General features: G+C 44.8%; 1 protein-coding gene across 1 annotated transcript; it reads left to right on the forward strand.

Moving 5' to 3' along the window:
- The first annotated feature begins 11,934 nt into the window (after positions 1-11,934).
- LOC124699211 (cytochrome P450 94C1-like) lies at positions 11,935-13,502 on the forward strand. The gene has a single exon (XM_047231550.1). The coding sequence runs from the start codon at positions 11,946-11,948 to the stop codon at positions 13,500-13,502; it is 1,557 nt and encodes a 518-aa protein (XP_047087506.1). The 5' UTR covers positions 11,935-11,945.
- The last annotated feature ends 1,597 nt before the right edge of the window (positions 13,503-15,099 follow it).

A 15,099-nucleotide genomic window follows, 5' to 3' on the forward strand; every position in this document is an offset into this window, starting at 1 on the left:
CACTTTTTGTGGGGTAGTTCTTGTTGTTATTTTTGTAACAAAATGGTTTCACTTTCGTAAACAGTTTTTTGGACAACTTGTATGGCCGGTAATCGGTAGTACCACCCTACTTCCGGTCAAGTTCTGTAAGTTCGTTTTGGGGTTACCGAAAGGGTACTGGGAACATTTTGGGCTTTTCCGGAAGTTGGCCAGTAGTACCGGCCACCGGTAGTATCGTCCTCCTTCTGCCCAACACTTGCAACCTTTTGACCGTTGGACTGCCTTTTGGCTTGGCTGGCACTATCGCCCTAAAAGGGCAGAACTTCCGGTCCTACGATTTTTGCACCTAACAGTTGGATTTTCGAGGTACCTATTTAAGGGGTCTTCTTTCCCAATGGTACCCAGTCTTACACAGCTCTTCCTTGCCCCCATTTTTGATCTTTCTTTAGCTTGCTATGTCTCTATTCCCTCCATGATTTTTTACTTTTGTTTGAGGAAAAGAGAGAGAGGAGATCTAGATCTACTATACTAACAATCACAATCTCCCTCTTTGTGAGCGAATCCTCTAGATCTAGATCTTGAAGAAATTTGGTGTTATCCTCCTTTGTTCTCCCTCTTTGATTCTCCAATAGATTTTATCACTTTGGTGGAATTTGATAGCGAGGGACTTGCCATTGCATAAGGCGCATGTGTTTGAGTTCTTCACGATGATACGTGGAAATCAAAATTCGTGAGTTGACTTTCTTCGGGTGCTTGTACCCGGAGCTTGTTTCTCTTGGATTGTGTCCTTTGTGGCCTTGTGGCCTTGTGGAAGGATCTAGCAGCAACTGATCCAATGCCTTCTACTTTAGGACAAAGTGGGTTGATAGCAATAGCTAGGTTAGGTACTGTAAGGGTACATTGCCCCTATGTGTGGTTTTGGTAATTAATGACAACCCCTATGGACTAATGTTTTCATTGAGTTTATATGAAGGAATATTCCATAGGTACTACTTGCTCTCCATGTGTTGGATTCAAGTATGGATGCCATGAAGATAAAGATATACCTTGTGTATTGGCATCAAGATCATCGGTATGAAGATATATATGTGATATGATCAAGAAGAAGAAATGAAGATGGAGTTCTTATGTGGAACTCAATATTATCCATGATCTATCTTAAGTGAGTATGAGAAGATACAAGGTTGAGTTGGGCAAGTTCAAGATGAGCATTTGTGAGTATACACGAAGCGACAATGATCAAGTGATGGGATGCGCAAGGCAAAGGTATGACCTTGATAGGTTTTCCTTTTACCGGTCTCGAGGTGGTTGATGGGAGACCGGATTATAGGATAGATAGCCGCACTATCAAGAGGGGCTTTCGGTTGGTTAACTTGATCACATCGTCTTAGGGAGCTCAATCCTTGCATGCGTTGCATATTCTTATTGCTTCTTGGTATTTCTCGGTGTGAGGTTCTTGAGCTTGTTGCTAGCTTTACAACAAGCCCAAGTTCATCGAAAACGGAGTTCACATGCATCTTCTATTGCGTTTTCAAGGTTGGGTGATTTTATCGGTTATTCATGATATAAGGTTCTACCTTTCATATTCATGATAAAATCCCCTCCTACAGATTCTTGGGTTTTCACTTTCCATAAGATAGCATTTGTTGTTATCTTCCAAACAAAATTGGTTTCATGCGATTCGGAGTTCGGGAGCAATAGTTATTAAAGAAAAGGGAAAAAGGAAAAAGAATAAAAGGAAAAAGAAAAAGGAGGGGCCAGCCGACCGGCCGGTCTGACCGGACCGGCAACCGGCCCACCCGGTCCGGGACCGGATTTGGCACCGGTGCCATCCGGCTCGTGTCCGATGGCCATTGGGCCCGTGACCGGTCGGAGGCCCGGTGGCCGACCGGCCCGCCCGGTGCGCTCCCGGTCCGACCGGCGCCTCTCCTGGGCCGCCTCCGCCCCACCGGCCCACACGGCCTCCCCTGCCTCCGCGCCGCCCAGGCGGTATTGGGCTGCCTGCCCGCCAGCGCGCCGCTGCCCCTGCTGGGCCGCTCTGCCCCGCGCGTCCCAGGCCTTTTCGCCGCTCAGCGCTCGCCCAGCCCTCACCCGGCTGCTGGGCCGGCCGGACCAGGCTGGGCCGCCGGCCTGCCTCGGCGCAGATCCGGTCAGCCGGCCAGCGGCCGGCTGGGCAACTTTCTAGAGCTGTTTTTTGCCCGTTTTTCTTGTCTTTTTTCCCCCAACAGTTTTATTTGCTCCTAGCTATAAATAGACCCTTCTTCCACCTTGAGCAACAAGTTCTTCCCATTCTCTCTCCTCCATTGCTACTATTTGAAGAACTTGCTCTTCCCCTTGAATCCTCCAACCATACTTGCTCATATTTGAGGATTTGAGAGAGGGGATCTAGATCTACTCTTCCACCAAACCAATTCTTCTCTAAGTGAGGGAATCTCTTCGGATCTAGATCTTGGAGTCTTTGGTTGACTTTCCCCTTTGTTCTTCCTCTCCAATCTCATCCTAGCATTCGTTGTTTTGGTGGGATTTGAGTGTGAAGGACTTGAACACCCTCCGGTGTTCTTGCTTTGCATCATTGCATAGTGTTGAGCTCTCCACCACGATTTGTTCGAGTGAGAGACCGTGAGCTTGTTACTCTTGGAGGGTGACCTCCTAGTTGGCTTGGTGATTGGTGCTCCGGTGATCTCTTCAAGAAGATTGTGAAGAGGCCCGAGCTTCTCCTTCGTGGAGCTTGTGAAGTGGTTGTGGAGCTTGCCATCTCCGGAGCGGAGGAAAAGCTAACCATAAGGAAAGGGCCATTATCCTTCGTGGGTGTGGTTCGGAGAATAGGGTGAGCCTTCGTGGCGCGGGGAATCCTTCGTGGGACCTCCACTCCTCCAAACGTGACGTACCTTGTTGCAAAGCAAGGGAACACGGGAATACATCCTCGTCTCCGCGTGCCTCGGTTATTTCTATACCCGAGCTATCTTTCCTTGTGATAGCCATCGTGCTTGAAGTACATATATCTTGCTATCACTTGTGCTACATATATCTTGTGCCTATCTTGCTTAGCTCTAGTTGTTATTGTTACACTTAGTTGAGCTTAGCATATTTAGGGTTTGTGCTTGTAAACTAAACGATAGTTTAATTCCGCATTCATACAAGACAAATATGCAAGAGTTTGTAATTGCCTATTCACCCCCCCCCCCCTCTAGGCGACATCTCGATCTTTCAATTGGTATCAGAGCAAGGTCTCTCCTTGTTTAAGGCTTCACCGCCTTGAGAGTAAAGATGTCGGCTAGTAATATAGTGCACAATGACACAATTATCTTTGATGGCACAAATTATCTTTTGTGGCGAAATTGCTTGCTTTGCAATCTTCGGACCTTGTGTCCAAACATTGAGCAATATCTAGATGTAGGCTTTTCTCCTCCGATGGATCCTCAAAATCTATCTTTAGAGGATGAGAAAAACTTACATCTTGAAGCTCTAGTATCTAATGAGCTTTTATTTTCCTTGAGACCCGATTTTCGTAGGTTCTTGATATATATAAAGCGAAAGTCGTCTCATGAGATGTGGATCAAGCTTAAAGAAATGTTTGGTGGATCCATTTCTCATTTGGTCGGTGGTGTCTCCGAGGAGCTCTCTTCCCCATCACATCATGAAGAGCTCCAAGTTGCTTCCACCTCCGGCCGTGATGATATATCATCTTCTTCCACTTCACCAACGTGTTGCAAGACACAAGGTAATGATATGGTGAGTGGTGAGGGAAATTGCAATGTTGATATTGTGCTCATTAGTGATGACTCTTCATCTCTATCTCATTGCAATGGTTCCTCTTTGGACTTAAACACATCTTGCATTGAAAATAATCTACATGCTTGTGTTGATAGTTCTTGCATATCATGTGTAAATTGCTTACATAGATCTCATGAGGATATGCTTGCCTTGTCTTGCTCCCATAATCAAAATGCTTCTATTTCCTCTAGTTGCTTGTTGACTAACAATGTAGAGGAAACCGAACACTCTATGGATCAAGACATGATTTCAAATGAGGATTCAAGAATACCTTCATCTTCATCCTCCGGTATGCACATGTGCCTTATGGCAAATGGATCAAAGGTATCTCCTACTTTGACTCCTAACACATCCTCTAATGATGAGAGTGATGATGATGATAATGATGAAGAACATAATACCTTGGTGCATGATATGGCAATGGTATATGCTTCTCTTCGTGGTAATAAAGAAGCTCGTGCTTATCTCGAACACTCTATGGATACCTTGAATAAATATAGGGAAACCATAGTGGAGTTGGAGTCCCATATTGAAAATGGGGAAATGAGATTCACTCTCCTCAAGCATGAGCTAAAAGATGAGAAGCATACTAATTTCATGCTTACACAAAAAATTGAATCCTATATGCATGAAAATGAGAAAACTATTGTTGATGCTTGTGCTACTAACTCTACTTCTTGTGAAGCATCTATCTTAAAGGAGAATGTTGAGTTAAGGGCTCAACTTGAGTTGCTAACTAGCAATTGTAGGGAATTGGAAGAAAACAATAAAACGCTCTCACACTCTCTTGAGGATCTTCTAACTTCCTACGATGAGCTAAAGTTAGCTCATGAGGCTAGTGTCACTAAGGTAACATCTTGTGAGCCTCATGTGGACATTAGCACAATCTCTACCCAAAATGTTATATTGCCATGTGCTAGTCCTTGTAATCCATCTAGTCAAACTAGTGATACACCTTGTGTTGGATTACTTGATTTGCCTTGTTGCTCTAACAATGAAGCTTCTACTTCCTCTAGTACTTGTATTTCTACTAACCATGTAGAGGAAATAAAAGAGCTCGAGGCTCAAGTCCTTTCTTTGAAGAAAGACTTGGAAAAGCGTCATGAAGGGAAATCCGCACTTGACAAGATGCTAAGTGTGCAACAATCCCCCAATGACAAGAGTGGACTTGGATTCAACTCCAATAACAAGAACAAGTCCAAGAGCAAGAGCAACAAGAAGAAGGGCCAAGACAAAGTCAAGGATTCGGCCAAGTTGGTTTGCTTCAAGTGCAAGGTTGAAGGGCATCATGTTAGATCATGCCCATTGAAGAAGAAGAAGCACTTGAGTGAGAAACAACAAGGGAAACGGCCACAAGGTCAAGGTCAAGCTCATGCTCGACCTCAAGTTGAAGATAGGCCACTTCCCAAGAAGAATCAAGATAATGTTCCCCAAGAGAAGAAATCAATAAAGAAGAGAAAGGGGAACACTTGCTACTTATGCCGTGAGAAGGGGCACTTTGCTTCTTCTTGCTTAGGTGGTACCTTATCTAACCCTATAATTGTTGATGATGATTATTCTCTAGGGAAGGATAAGGATGGCAATGTGTTTGCCAAGTTTGGTGGAACTCAAAGTGGTTTCAAGAAAAGAACCATTTGGGTTGCCAAGCCTATTGTGACTAATCTCTTAGGACCCAACTTGGTTGGGGACCAACAATCTCAAACTTGATCAATAGGTACAAGCTGGAGGGCATTGGAGACTTGGCTACTTCATGAAGAATTAAGGGATCTTCATATATTATATTTTTACCAAGCCAAGTCGTATGGATTATCATCTATATCTTATATCCAATGTTCCTCTTTGCGGTAACTTATACTTCAACTCTTCATGTTTATTGTAAGTTACTTGCCCCTTTGCATGTTTGGTTTTGTACCAAATATGTGTATGTATGTGTTGTGTCTTACTTGCTTATCTTGTGTATTCAAGTATGTTTGTTTGACTCACCATATACTTGTGTATTGTTTTGAGCCTAATGCACCTTGATGATATCTTATTTGGCTCTCTTTGAAGTGGTTAATGGAACATCCCATTTTGGGGGAGTGATATGCTTTGTCCATCTCTCTTTCTTTAAAATGTGTGTACATGGGTACCACCACTTAGTATTGATATTGCAAGATTATCTAGTCACTATGTGGTGTGCCATACTCATGAGAAATTCAAATTCTAAATATCCATTAATCATCTCTAGTTGAATTTTAGTTGCCTCTTATTTAGAAGAAATGACTTATCACATTATGGGGGAGTAATATGTTTTGTACATATCACAAGCCTAGAAAATGTGAACATATGAGGTTATGCCACTTAGAGTTGATGCTCTTAATTATCTTGCTCCTAGGTGGCATGTTTGCTCAAACAAGCTCCATTCCTAATAAAAATATTTTATTACTCATCTTGTGGGCTCTTGTTTGAATATGAAATTCCTGGTGCGGTTTTTCCTCAAATACATATCTCTATATCTTATTTGGGATACCGTTTGCTTCAAGTTATTCTAATCATTGCCGTGCGTGATTGTGTGACTAGTTGAAGTTATCAAGAATCTTCATCCGTGCATAGTGCATAATTCTATATACTTATCCTATGCCTTTTATTGTGAAGTTGATCCTTACTATCATTGTCAATACTCCACCGGAAATTATTTCCAATATACTCATTGTCTTTGACAATTGATAACCTTGTATGTGGTTGAATTTTTGGATCATCTTCACCTTGGATTGTTTCTTACTTCCTTATTTTATTCCAAGAAATCTTTATAACTCCCATATGTCTTCCTTGTCCCTTTGAAAAATCTTTTGATAAATCCCCTTGATTCATATCAAGTGTTTGTTTTGGAATACATACCTTTTCCTTACGGTACATTGTGCCATTGTGAAAAGTGTAGTGGGTTTGGTTTATTTGTTCGAACCTTGCTCCTTTGGGAGTTTTGCTATCTCATTCCTTCTTCTATGCTTTATATATTGAATGAGATAAGATCTTTGAGCGTGTTTGCTTTATTTCATCATTTATGCTCAATGGTATCTTCTTAGTTCATTTGTTGAACTTTGTTGAACAAATCTTTTGTGATTTGCTTCTTAGATATAATTTGGACAACAAATTTGTTTTGTGACACCTCTATGCCTTATTTAATTCCTTTGGTGTTTTGTCCAAAGTATATCTTTCTTGGATCTTTAAAAGTTTTGGTGCATGCTTATATGTAATTTGTTTATACTTGTAGCATGCTTGCTTTCTTTCGATCCATTATGTAGGATATACTCCATCAAATCCTAAATGGCTAAGATGTGCATGAAATTCAAACTTCATCTAAATATGCACATGTTTATATGGAGTGTGTCCTATATATTGTGGTTAGTATAACCATGTTGGACCCAATAAGTTTGGGGACCAAGATGTACTTGAATGATGTTTTAGGTACATTGGAGATGCAATGGAGGCTTGTCTCATCTATAAGGAAGGTGTTGTCACCATATGAGGATTGGAGTCAAGCTAGGATGATCGATGAACTCTTATCTACTACATCAAGCCATTGCCATCTCGGTAACAAGTATCTTATTCATGCACTCTCATATAGCATCCAACCTCTTGTAGGTTGTATCTTGGCATGAAATTATTTATTTCAAAAATATTGCGGTTCTTGAAAAATCATTTTTAAAGCGAAACTTCCTATTGTACATTTGAGTAATTTGAGAAGATGCATATGTTGGGAATATATATATATATACATCATGTTTATGATTCACCTACCCAAATATGCCCTCTAGCAATTTATTGCATATCAATTCCTCAAAGAGCTCTTATGTGCAATATTGATGAAATTGCGAAATAAATCCATATTTATGATACTTGTTGCCTTTCTCAAAACACTCCAACTAGCTCTACTTCCCTTATTGTTAGTTGTGATGTTTTTGAGATTTAACTTGGTTGAAGTTCATTCATATACCATAAGTGAAAATTGGAGCCATAGGCTATATATGCTTCTTAAGCAAACATCCTTTGGTATATCTTATGACTTCATCTTGGATATCTTATCTTATCTATTTTGTTAACCTCTTGTGTGTGCATGTTTCTTTATGGATCACTTTGTCCACTTTAGAAACTCATATACATAAGAGCGCTAATCCATCACCTTGATATCCTTGTTCTTTGCCAACCATCTTCTTATCCTTTTGATTTTAGTGTTGTTGGTAAAGAAGATTTATGAGTGCTTAGTTTATTTGTTTTCCTTCTTGCACTCATATCTCGTAATTGTTGGACTAAAGTTGTTCTTGATAAGCATACTCTCTTTATCTTAGTTGTGTTCTAAATGATATATAGGGAGTGAGGATTCCATATTTGTGCATATTGTATTCAAATGCAAACATTATAAATTGTGCACGAACCTTGGGGAGCTTTCTTATTTTTAGAGCACCATATCTCTCTTATCATGATATCTTTGTTTGTCCAATTGGATCCTTGATTGCTTGCCTTTATTTGTTGAAGCTCACTTCACCATATTATCTTTATGCAATCTTTGATCCTCAATATAGTTTGACTTCCTTCAAGTATTCATCATTGGATATGTGCACTTGATTCCACTCAAATTATGAGAAGTGCACACTTTGGGGAGGAACTCACATTATATTGGCCTTCTAAATTTTTCTCCCATTTTGACAATCGATGCCAATGGGGGAGAAGTTTAGAGGGTTTAAGGGATTGGTTTTATACTTAAGCTTGGTTTGTGCTTAAGTGTTTTGCCTCTCATGCATTCCATATCTATATGCCTTGCATGGTTGTGTATATATAGTGGAAACTACCCCAAAGGTTAATCTTGACAATATATGCAATGAATTCATGTTCATCACACGTGCATACATTGTGGGGGAGTTTTCTCTATATATACTGGTTCTACTCACATCTCTTGCATTTGTTGTAGTTGTGTGAGTAGAGCCGGTTTTGATATGGGCTAGTAGCTTTGTGTTACTTGACGATATCAAATACAACCTCTTGTATACAACTTATCCTCGGATAAGTTGCGTACTTGTTCCTAATATTCATTATATAAACCCTCTTATTGTGATTGTCATCAATTACCAAAATGGGGGAGATTGTAAGGGTACATTGCCCCTATGTGTGGTTTTGGTAATTAATGACAACCCCTATGGACTAATGTTTTCATTGAGTTTATATGAAGGAATATTCCATAGGTACTACTTGCTCTCCATGTGTTGGATTCAAGTATGGATGCCATGAAGATAAAGATATACCTTGTGTATTGGCATCAAGATCATCGGTATGAAGATATATATGTGATATGATCAAGAAGAAGAAATGAAGATGGAGTTCTTATGTGGAACTCAATATTATCCATGATCTATCTTAAGTGAGTATGAGAAGATACAAGGTTGAGTTGGGCAAGTTCAAGATGAGCATTTGTGAGTATACACGAAGCGACAATGATCAAGTGATGGGATGCGCAAGGCAAAGGTATGACCTTGATAGGTTTTCCTTTTACCGGTCTCGAGGTGGTTGATGGGAGACCGGATTATAGGATAGATAGCCGCACTATCAAGAGGGGCTTTCGGTTGGTTAACTTGATCACATCGTCTTAGGGAGCTCAATCCTTGCATGCGTTGCATATTCTTATTGCTTCTTGGTATTTCTCGGTGTGAGGTTCTTGAGCTTGTTGCTAGCTTTACAACAAGCCCAAGTTCATCGAAAACGGAGTTCACATGCATCTTCTATTGCGTTTTCAAGGTTGGGTGATTTTATCGGTTATTCATGATATAAGGTTCTACCTTTCATATTCATGATAAAATCCCCTCCTACAGATTCTTGGGTTTTCACTTTCCATAAGATAGCATTTGTTGTTATCTTCCAAACAAAATTGGTTTCATGCGATTCGGAGTTCGGGAGCAATAGTTATTAAAGAAAAGGGAAAAAGGAAAAAGAATAAAAGGAAAAAGAAAAAGGAGGGGCCAGCCGACCGGCCGGTCTGACCGGACCGACAACCGGCCCACCCGGTCCGGGACCGGATTTGGCACCGGTGCCATCCGGCCCGTGTCCGGTGGCCATTGGGCCCGTGACCGGTCGGAGGCCCGGTGGCCGACCGGCCCGCCCGGTGCGCTCCCGGTCCGACCGGGCGCTCTCTCTGGGCCGCCTCCGCCCCACCGGCCCACACGGCCTCCCTCGCCTCCGCGCCGCCCGGGCGGTATTGGGCTGCTTGCCCGCGCAGCGCGCCGCCGCCCTCGCTGGGCCGCTCCGCCCGCGCGTCCCGGGCCTTTTCGCCGCTCGGCGCTCGCCCGGCCCTCACCCGGTCGTCTGGGCCGGTCGGACCGGGCTGGGCCGCCGGCTGCCTCGACGCAGAGATCCGGTCGGCCGGCTTGGCAGCCGGCTGGGCCACTTTTAGAGCTGTTTTTTTGCCCGTTTTTCTTGTCTTTTTCCCCCCAACAGTTTTATTTGCTCCTAGCTATAAATAGACCCTTCTTCCACCTTGAGCAAGAAGTTCTTCCCATTCTCTCTCCTCCATTGCTACTATTTGAAGAACTTGCTCTTCCCCTTGAATCCTCCAACCATACTTGCTCATATTTGGGGATTTGAGAGAGGGGATCTAGATCTACTCTTCCACCAAACCAATTCTTCTCTAAGTGAGGGAATCTCTTGGGATCTAGATCTTGGAGTCTTTGGTTGACTTTCCCCTTTGTTCTTCCTCTCCAATCTCATCCTAGCATTCGTTGTTTTGGTGGGATTTGAGTGTGAAGGACTTGAACACCTCCGGTGTTCTTGCTTTGCATCATTGCATAGTGTTGAGCTCTCCACCACGATTTGTTCGAGTGAGAGACCGTGAGCTTGTTACTCTTGGAGGGTGACCTCCTAGTTGGCTTGGTGATTGGTGCTCCGGTGATCTCTTCAAGAAGATTGTGAAGAGGCCCGGGCTTCTCCTTCGTGGAGCTTGTGAAGTGGTTGTGGAGCTTGCCATCTCCGGAGCGGAGGAAAAGCTAACCATAAGGAAAGGGCCATTATCCTTCGTGGGTGTGGTTCGGAGAATAGGGTGAGCCTTCGTGGCGCGGGGAATCCTTCGTGGGACCTCCACTCCTCCAAACGTGACGTACCTTGTTGCAAAGCAAGGGAACACGGGAATACATCCTCGTCTCCGCGTGCCTCGGTTATTTCTATACCCGAGCTATCTTTCCTTGTGATAGCCATCGTGCTTGAAGTACATATATCTTGCTATCACTTGTGCTACATATATCTTGTGCCTATCTTGCTTAGCTCTAGTTGTTATTGTTACACTTAGTTGAGCTTAGCATATTTAGGGTTTGTGCTTGTAAACTAAACGATAGTTTAATTCCGCATTCATACAAGAGAAATCTGCAAGAGTTTGTAATTGCCTATTCACCCCCCCCCCCTCTAGGCGACATCTCGATCTTTCAGGTACTCTTCATCGACTCATCCTCCACCACTAAGATTGTACAAGTCTCTCCTTCAGTAGTCTCAAATTGGCACTGAACTTTCCGTAAGCCTCATAACATGACGAGATCCCCATTCCCATATATATTTGTTGCTCTTCTCTTACCATTTGCCGCCATAGAATGCCTTGATATTAGAAGGAAAGTGATGTATATTTTATGATGACGAAAAATAAGGTGTGGCAAGACGAGTAACCGTCGAATACCGTGGGAGGGGATGCAAAAAAAAAGTCTAACATTGACTTTACTAGGTTCTTAAATTGATATTAGCAAAAAAAAAGGGATCTTAAATTGATCAGTAGATTGAATTAGATTGTACAAAATGGTTTCCTTTCGTTTTTTTTCGATCTACTTTAATCTCGTTTTACCACTTATAAGGAGTAGTAACTATATTTGTTCATGTGATAAGTGCCTATTTTTTCTAATAAAACAGGTGGTAATAACCGTGGACAGTAATTCGCCCTAAGTTTGGACTTGGGCGCCATACTGACGCGGCGCCATGCTCAATGACGGGAGGGCATGCGCTGTCTACACTCAAAATTAAATGGCGAGAAATGCGTTGTTTAAGATTTGGCGCACGTGCGGCATGTGCTAGTACTCCCCCGTCCACTCGCCCATTATATACGCGCACGCCTCCCTCGACTCCCCCACACCAGAAAACAAGGATATCGCTCGCTCATTTTCTGTCCTGCTCCTCCAATTCAAGGGAGAGCCATGGACGCCGTCACCTCGTCCACGGCCACAGCCACGGCCATGGAGGAGCTGCCATGGTGCACGCAGTGCGCCGGGCTAGCGTTCCTCGGCTTCTCCCTCTGCGTGGTGGCGCTCGGCGCGGTGCTCCTGCTGGCGCGCCGGTGGCCCTGGTGCAGCTGCCACGTCTGCCGCTCCTACCTCACCGGCTCCTGGGCGCGGGACTTCACCAACCTCGGCGACTGGTACGCGCACCTGCTCCGCGAGTCGCCGACCGGCACCGTCACCGTCCACGTCCTCGGCTGCACCGTCACCGCCAACCCGGCCAACGTCGAGCACATGCTCCGCACCCGCTTCGACAACTACCCCAAGGGCAAGCCCTTCGCCGCCGTCCTCGGCGACCTCCTCGGCGGCGGCATCTTCAACGTCGACGGCGACGCCTGGCGCCACCAGCGCAAGATGGCCAGCCTCGAGCTCGGCAGCGTCGCCGTCCGCTCCTACGCCTACGGGATCGTCGCCGGGGAGGTCGAGGCGCGCCTCCTGCCCGTGCTCGCCGACGCCGCAGATAATGCCAGGGTCCTCGACCTCCAGGACGTCTTCCGCCGCTTCGCCTTCGACACCATCTGCAAGATCTCCTTCGGCCTCGACCCGGGCTGCCTCGAGCTCGACATGCCCATGTCCAAGCTCGCCGCCGCCTTCGACACCGCGTCGAGGCTCTCCGCCATGCGCGGCGCCGCCTCGTCGCCGCTGGTCTGGAAGGCCAAGCGGATGCTCAACGTCGGGTCCGAGAGGGAGCTCAGCAAGTCCATCCGCCTCGTCGACGAGCTCGCGGCGGCAATGATAAGGCAGCGCCGGAAGCTGGGCGTGGCCGGCAGCCACGACCTCCTGTCCCGGTTCATGGCCTCGGAGGCGCACGGCGCCGGCGCCGTGGACGACAAGTACCTCCGCGACATCGTCGTCAGCTTCCTCCTCGCCGGCCGCGACACGGTGGCCTCCGCGCTCACCACCATCTTCATGCTGCTCTCCAAGAACCCCGCCGTGGCGGCCGCCATGCGCGCGGAGGACGCAGCCAGGGACAACACGACTCCGACGTCGAGAACAACGTACGAGCACCTCAAGTCGCTCCACTACACCCACGCGGTGCTGTACGAGAACATGCGGCTGTTCCCACCGGTGCAGTTCGACTCCAAGTTCTGCGCCGCCGCCGACGTGCTCCCGGACGGCACGTACGTGTCCGCAAGCCAGCGCGTCATGTACCACCCCTACGCCATGGGACGCATGCCGCGCATTTGGGGCGCCGACTACGACAAGTTCCGCCCGGAGCGGTGGCTGACTGGTGCCGGCGGGACGTTCGCGCCGGAGAGCCTGTACAGGTACCCCGTGTTCCAGGCCGGGCTCCGCGTGTGCCTCGGAAAGGAGCTGGCCGTGATGGAGATGAAGGCGGTGAGCGTGGCGGTGGTGAGGATGTTCGACGTGGAGGTTGTCGGGGAAAATGGCGCCGGCGCCGCCGCGCCCAGGTTCGCGCCGGGGCTGACGGCGTCCATCAGCGGCGGGCTGCCGGTGAGGGTCAGGCGCGTCTAGTCTAGCTAGGCGCGTCTAGGAGTAGTAGGTAGACTCTGTTCCTGTACTGTACATAGGGGAAGTAAGAGCAGAAATCAATGGAAACTGAAGTTGTTTCTGGCAATAAACCAAAAGAATACAAGTTTCTTCCGTATAATATTCTGCTCGTAATTGATTCCAAAAAATGTGAGATTAGTTACTGTGCGAATTGATGCAGGTAATTAAGACTCGAAAACCGGAAATTACTCTACTTTACATTTTGTAACAGAGGTTCCAATACCATGCATGAGGAGGTGAAGAACTGCAGATTTTAGCACAATGCCATATGGAATTTTGATCTCATTCCAAAGAATCATCCGAAATTTAAACACAGCTTGAGTTTAGCTCCATGCCTCCAGGGAATCCAACAATGACTGCAAAGTTTGTTTCTTTCCCTGTTCGATGAACCTAGAAAATGGTGTAGCTAGTGAAAGATTTACTACCAAAATCACTGGTGTCAGATGACACGAGCGGCAATGTAGCAACTACGACTATCAATACTTCTCGTCGCTAGGTCTTGCAAATCAATTCACCGTATGTGTCGAGAACCAATCTATCTTAGGTAGGGTGGTTAGGAAGGTGGTTGTACCCCAAGCCCACAAGAGTTCAAACCTCAGGTTTGACATCTGTGTCTCATAAAGACGAAATATTCATTCAGTGAGAGACGGCGTTCCTGTCAACAATGAGGCGTCTATGGTGACTTTGTTAGATTCAATCCGCCGGCTCAGTCTTTCGGAGGTGCTCATAGGAGTAGGGTGTGTGTGCGCGTTCATAGGGCTGAGTGTATACGCCTGTATGTAAACGTCTGCCTTTGTACTGTGTTTTCAAAAAAAATCGCCATATGTGTATGGTATGTATAAGTGATTTGGTGGTTAATCTAGACGCAAACATGAGCTGGCGGCTTCACCCTGCGAGTACATTGGACGAGCAAACTGAGTCGTAATATAACTTTTCTTTTGAACTGACCATAATAAAACATCTGATTTGCCTGTTCTTGGCCGGAAAACCAAAACTGATCATGGATGCATATGCACCTGGTATGTATAAAACATATTTTAAAAAGTAAAAAAATTTAGGAAAAAAATTTAGCATGTAGAGGGACATGTTCTATGTGTACACATAAAGTTTCACGTAAAACCAACAATTTTTGTACCATGTGTAAAAAAGACAAATAATGCCTCAAGAAATAGACTATTTTAACACCAAAAATTTGTCTTTTTAGTACAGGGCACAAAACATATCGGTTTTTGCTGAAACAACTTTGTGAACATGTAATATGTCAAGGTATACACGAAGCATTTTTGTTTTTAATTTTTTAACATTTGGAAATATGTTTAATATGCATTTCAAATAAAGGGTGCATATGCACCCGGGTGCAGAAACACCCTGTCCGTTCTTGGCTAAGTTAAGAACTAAGTTAGCTTTTGGTGAAATCCAACACGCAATTCATGCACGTATGAATTGCATGTTAGATTGCATCTATTATTTTAGTTATACATAGGATTGCAGCTGAGAATTTTATCAGTTGTAAATGATTTAGATGCAACTAAACTAAAAAAAGATGATCTGCCCATTAGAT

The sequence above is a fragment of the Lolium rigidum genome, chromosome 3 (genome assembly GCF_022539505.1).
Source record: "Lolium rigidum isolate FL_2022 chromosome 3, APGP_CSIRO_Lrig_0.1, whole genome shotgun sequence".
Lineage (NCBI taxonomy): Eukaryota > Viridiplantae > Streptophyta > Magnoliopsida > Poales > Poaceae > Lolium > Lolium rigidum.

What these genes read in the sequence shown, in the direction of transcription:
- LOC124699211 (XM_047231550.1), top strand. Translation starts at nt 11,946, where the DNA reads ATGGACGCCGTCACCTCGTCCACGGCCACAGCCACGGCCATGGAGGAG.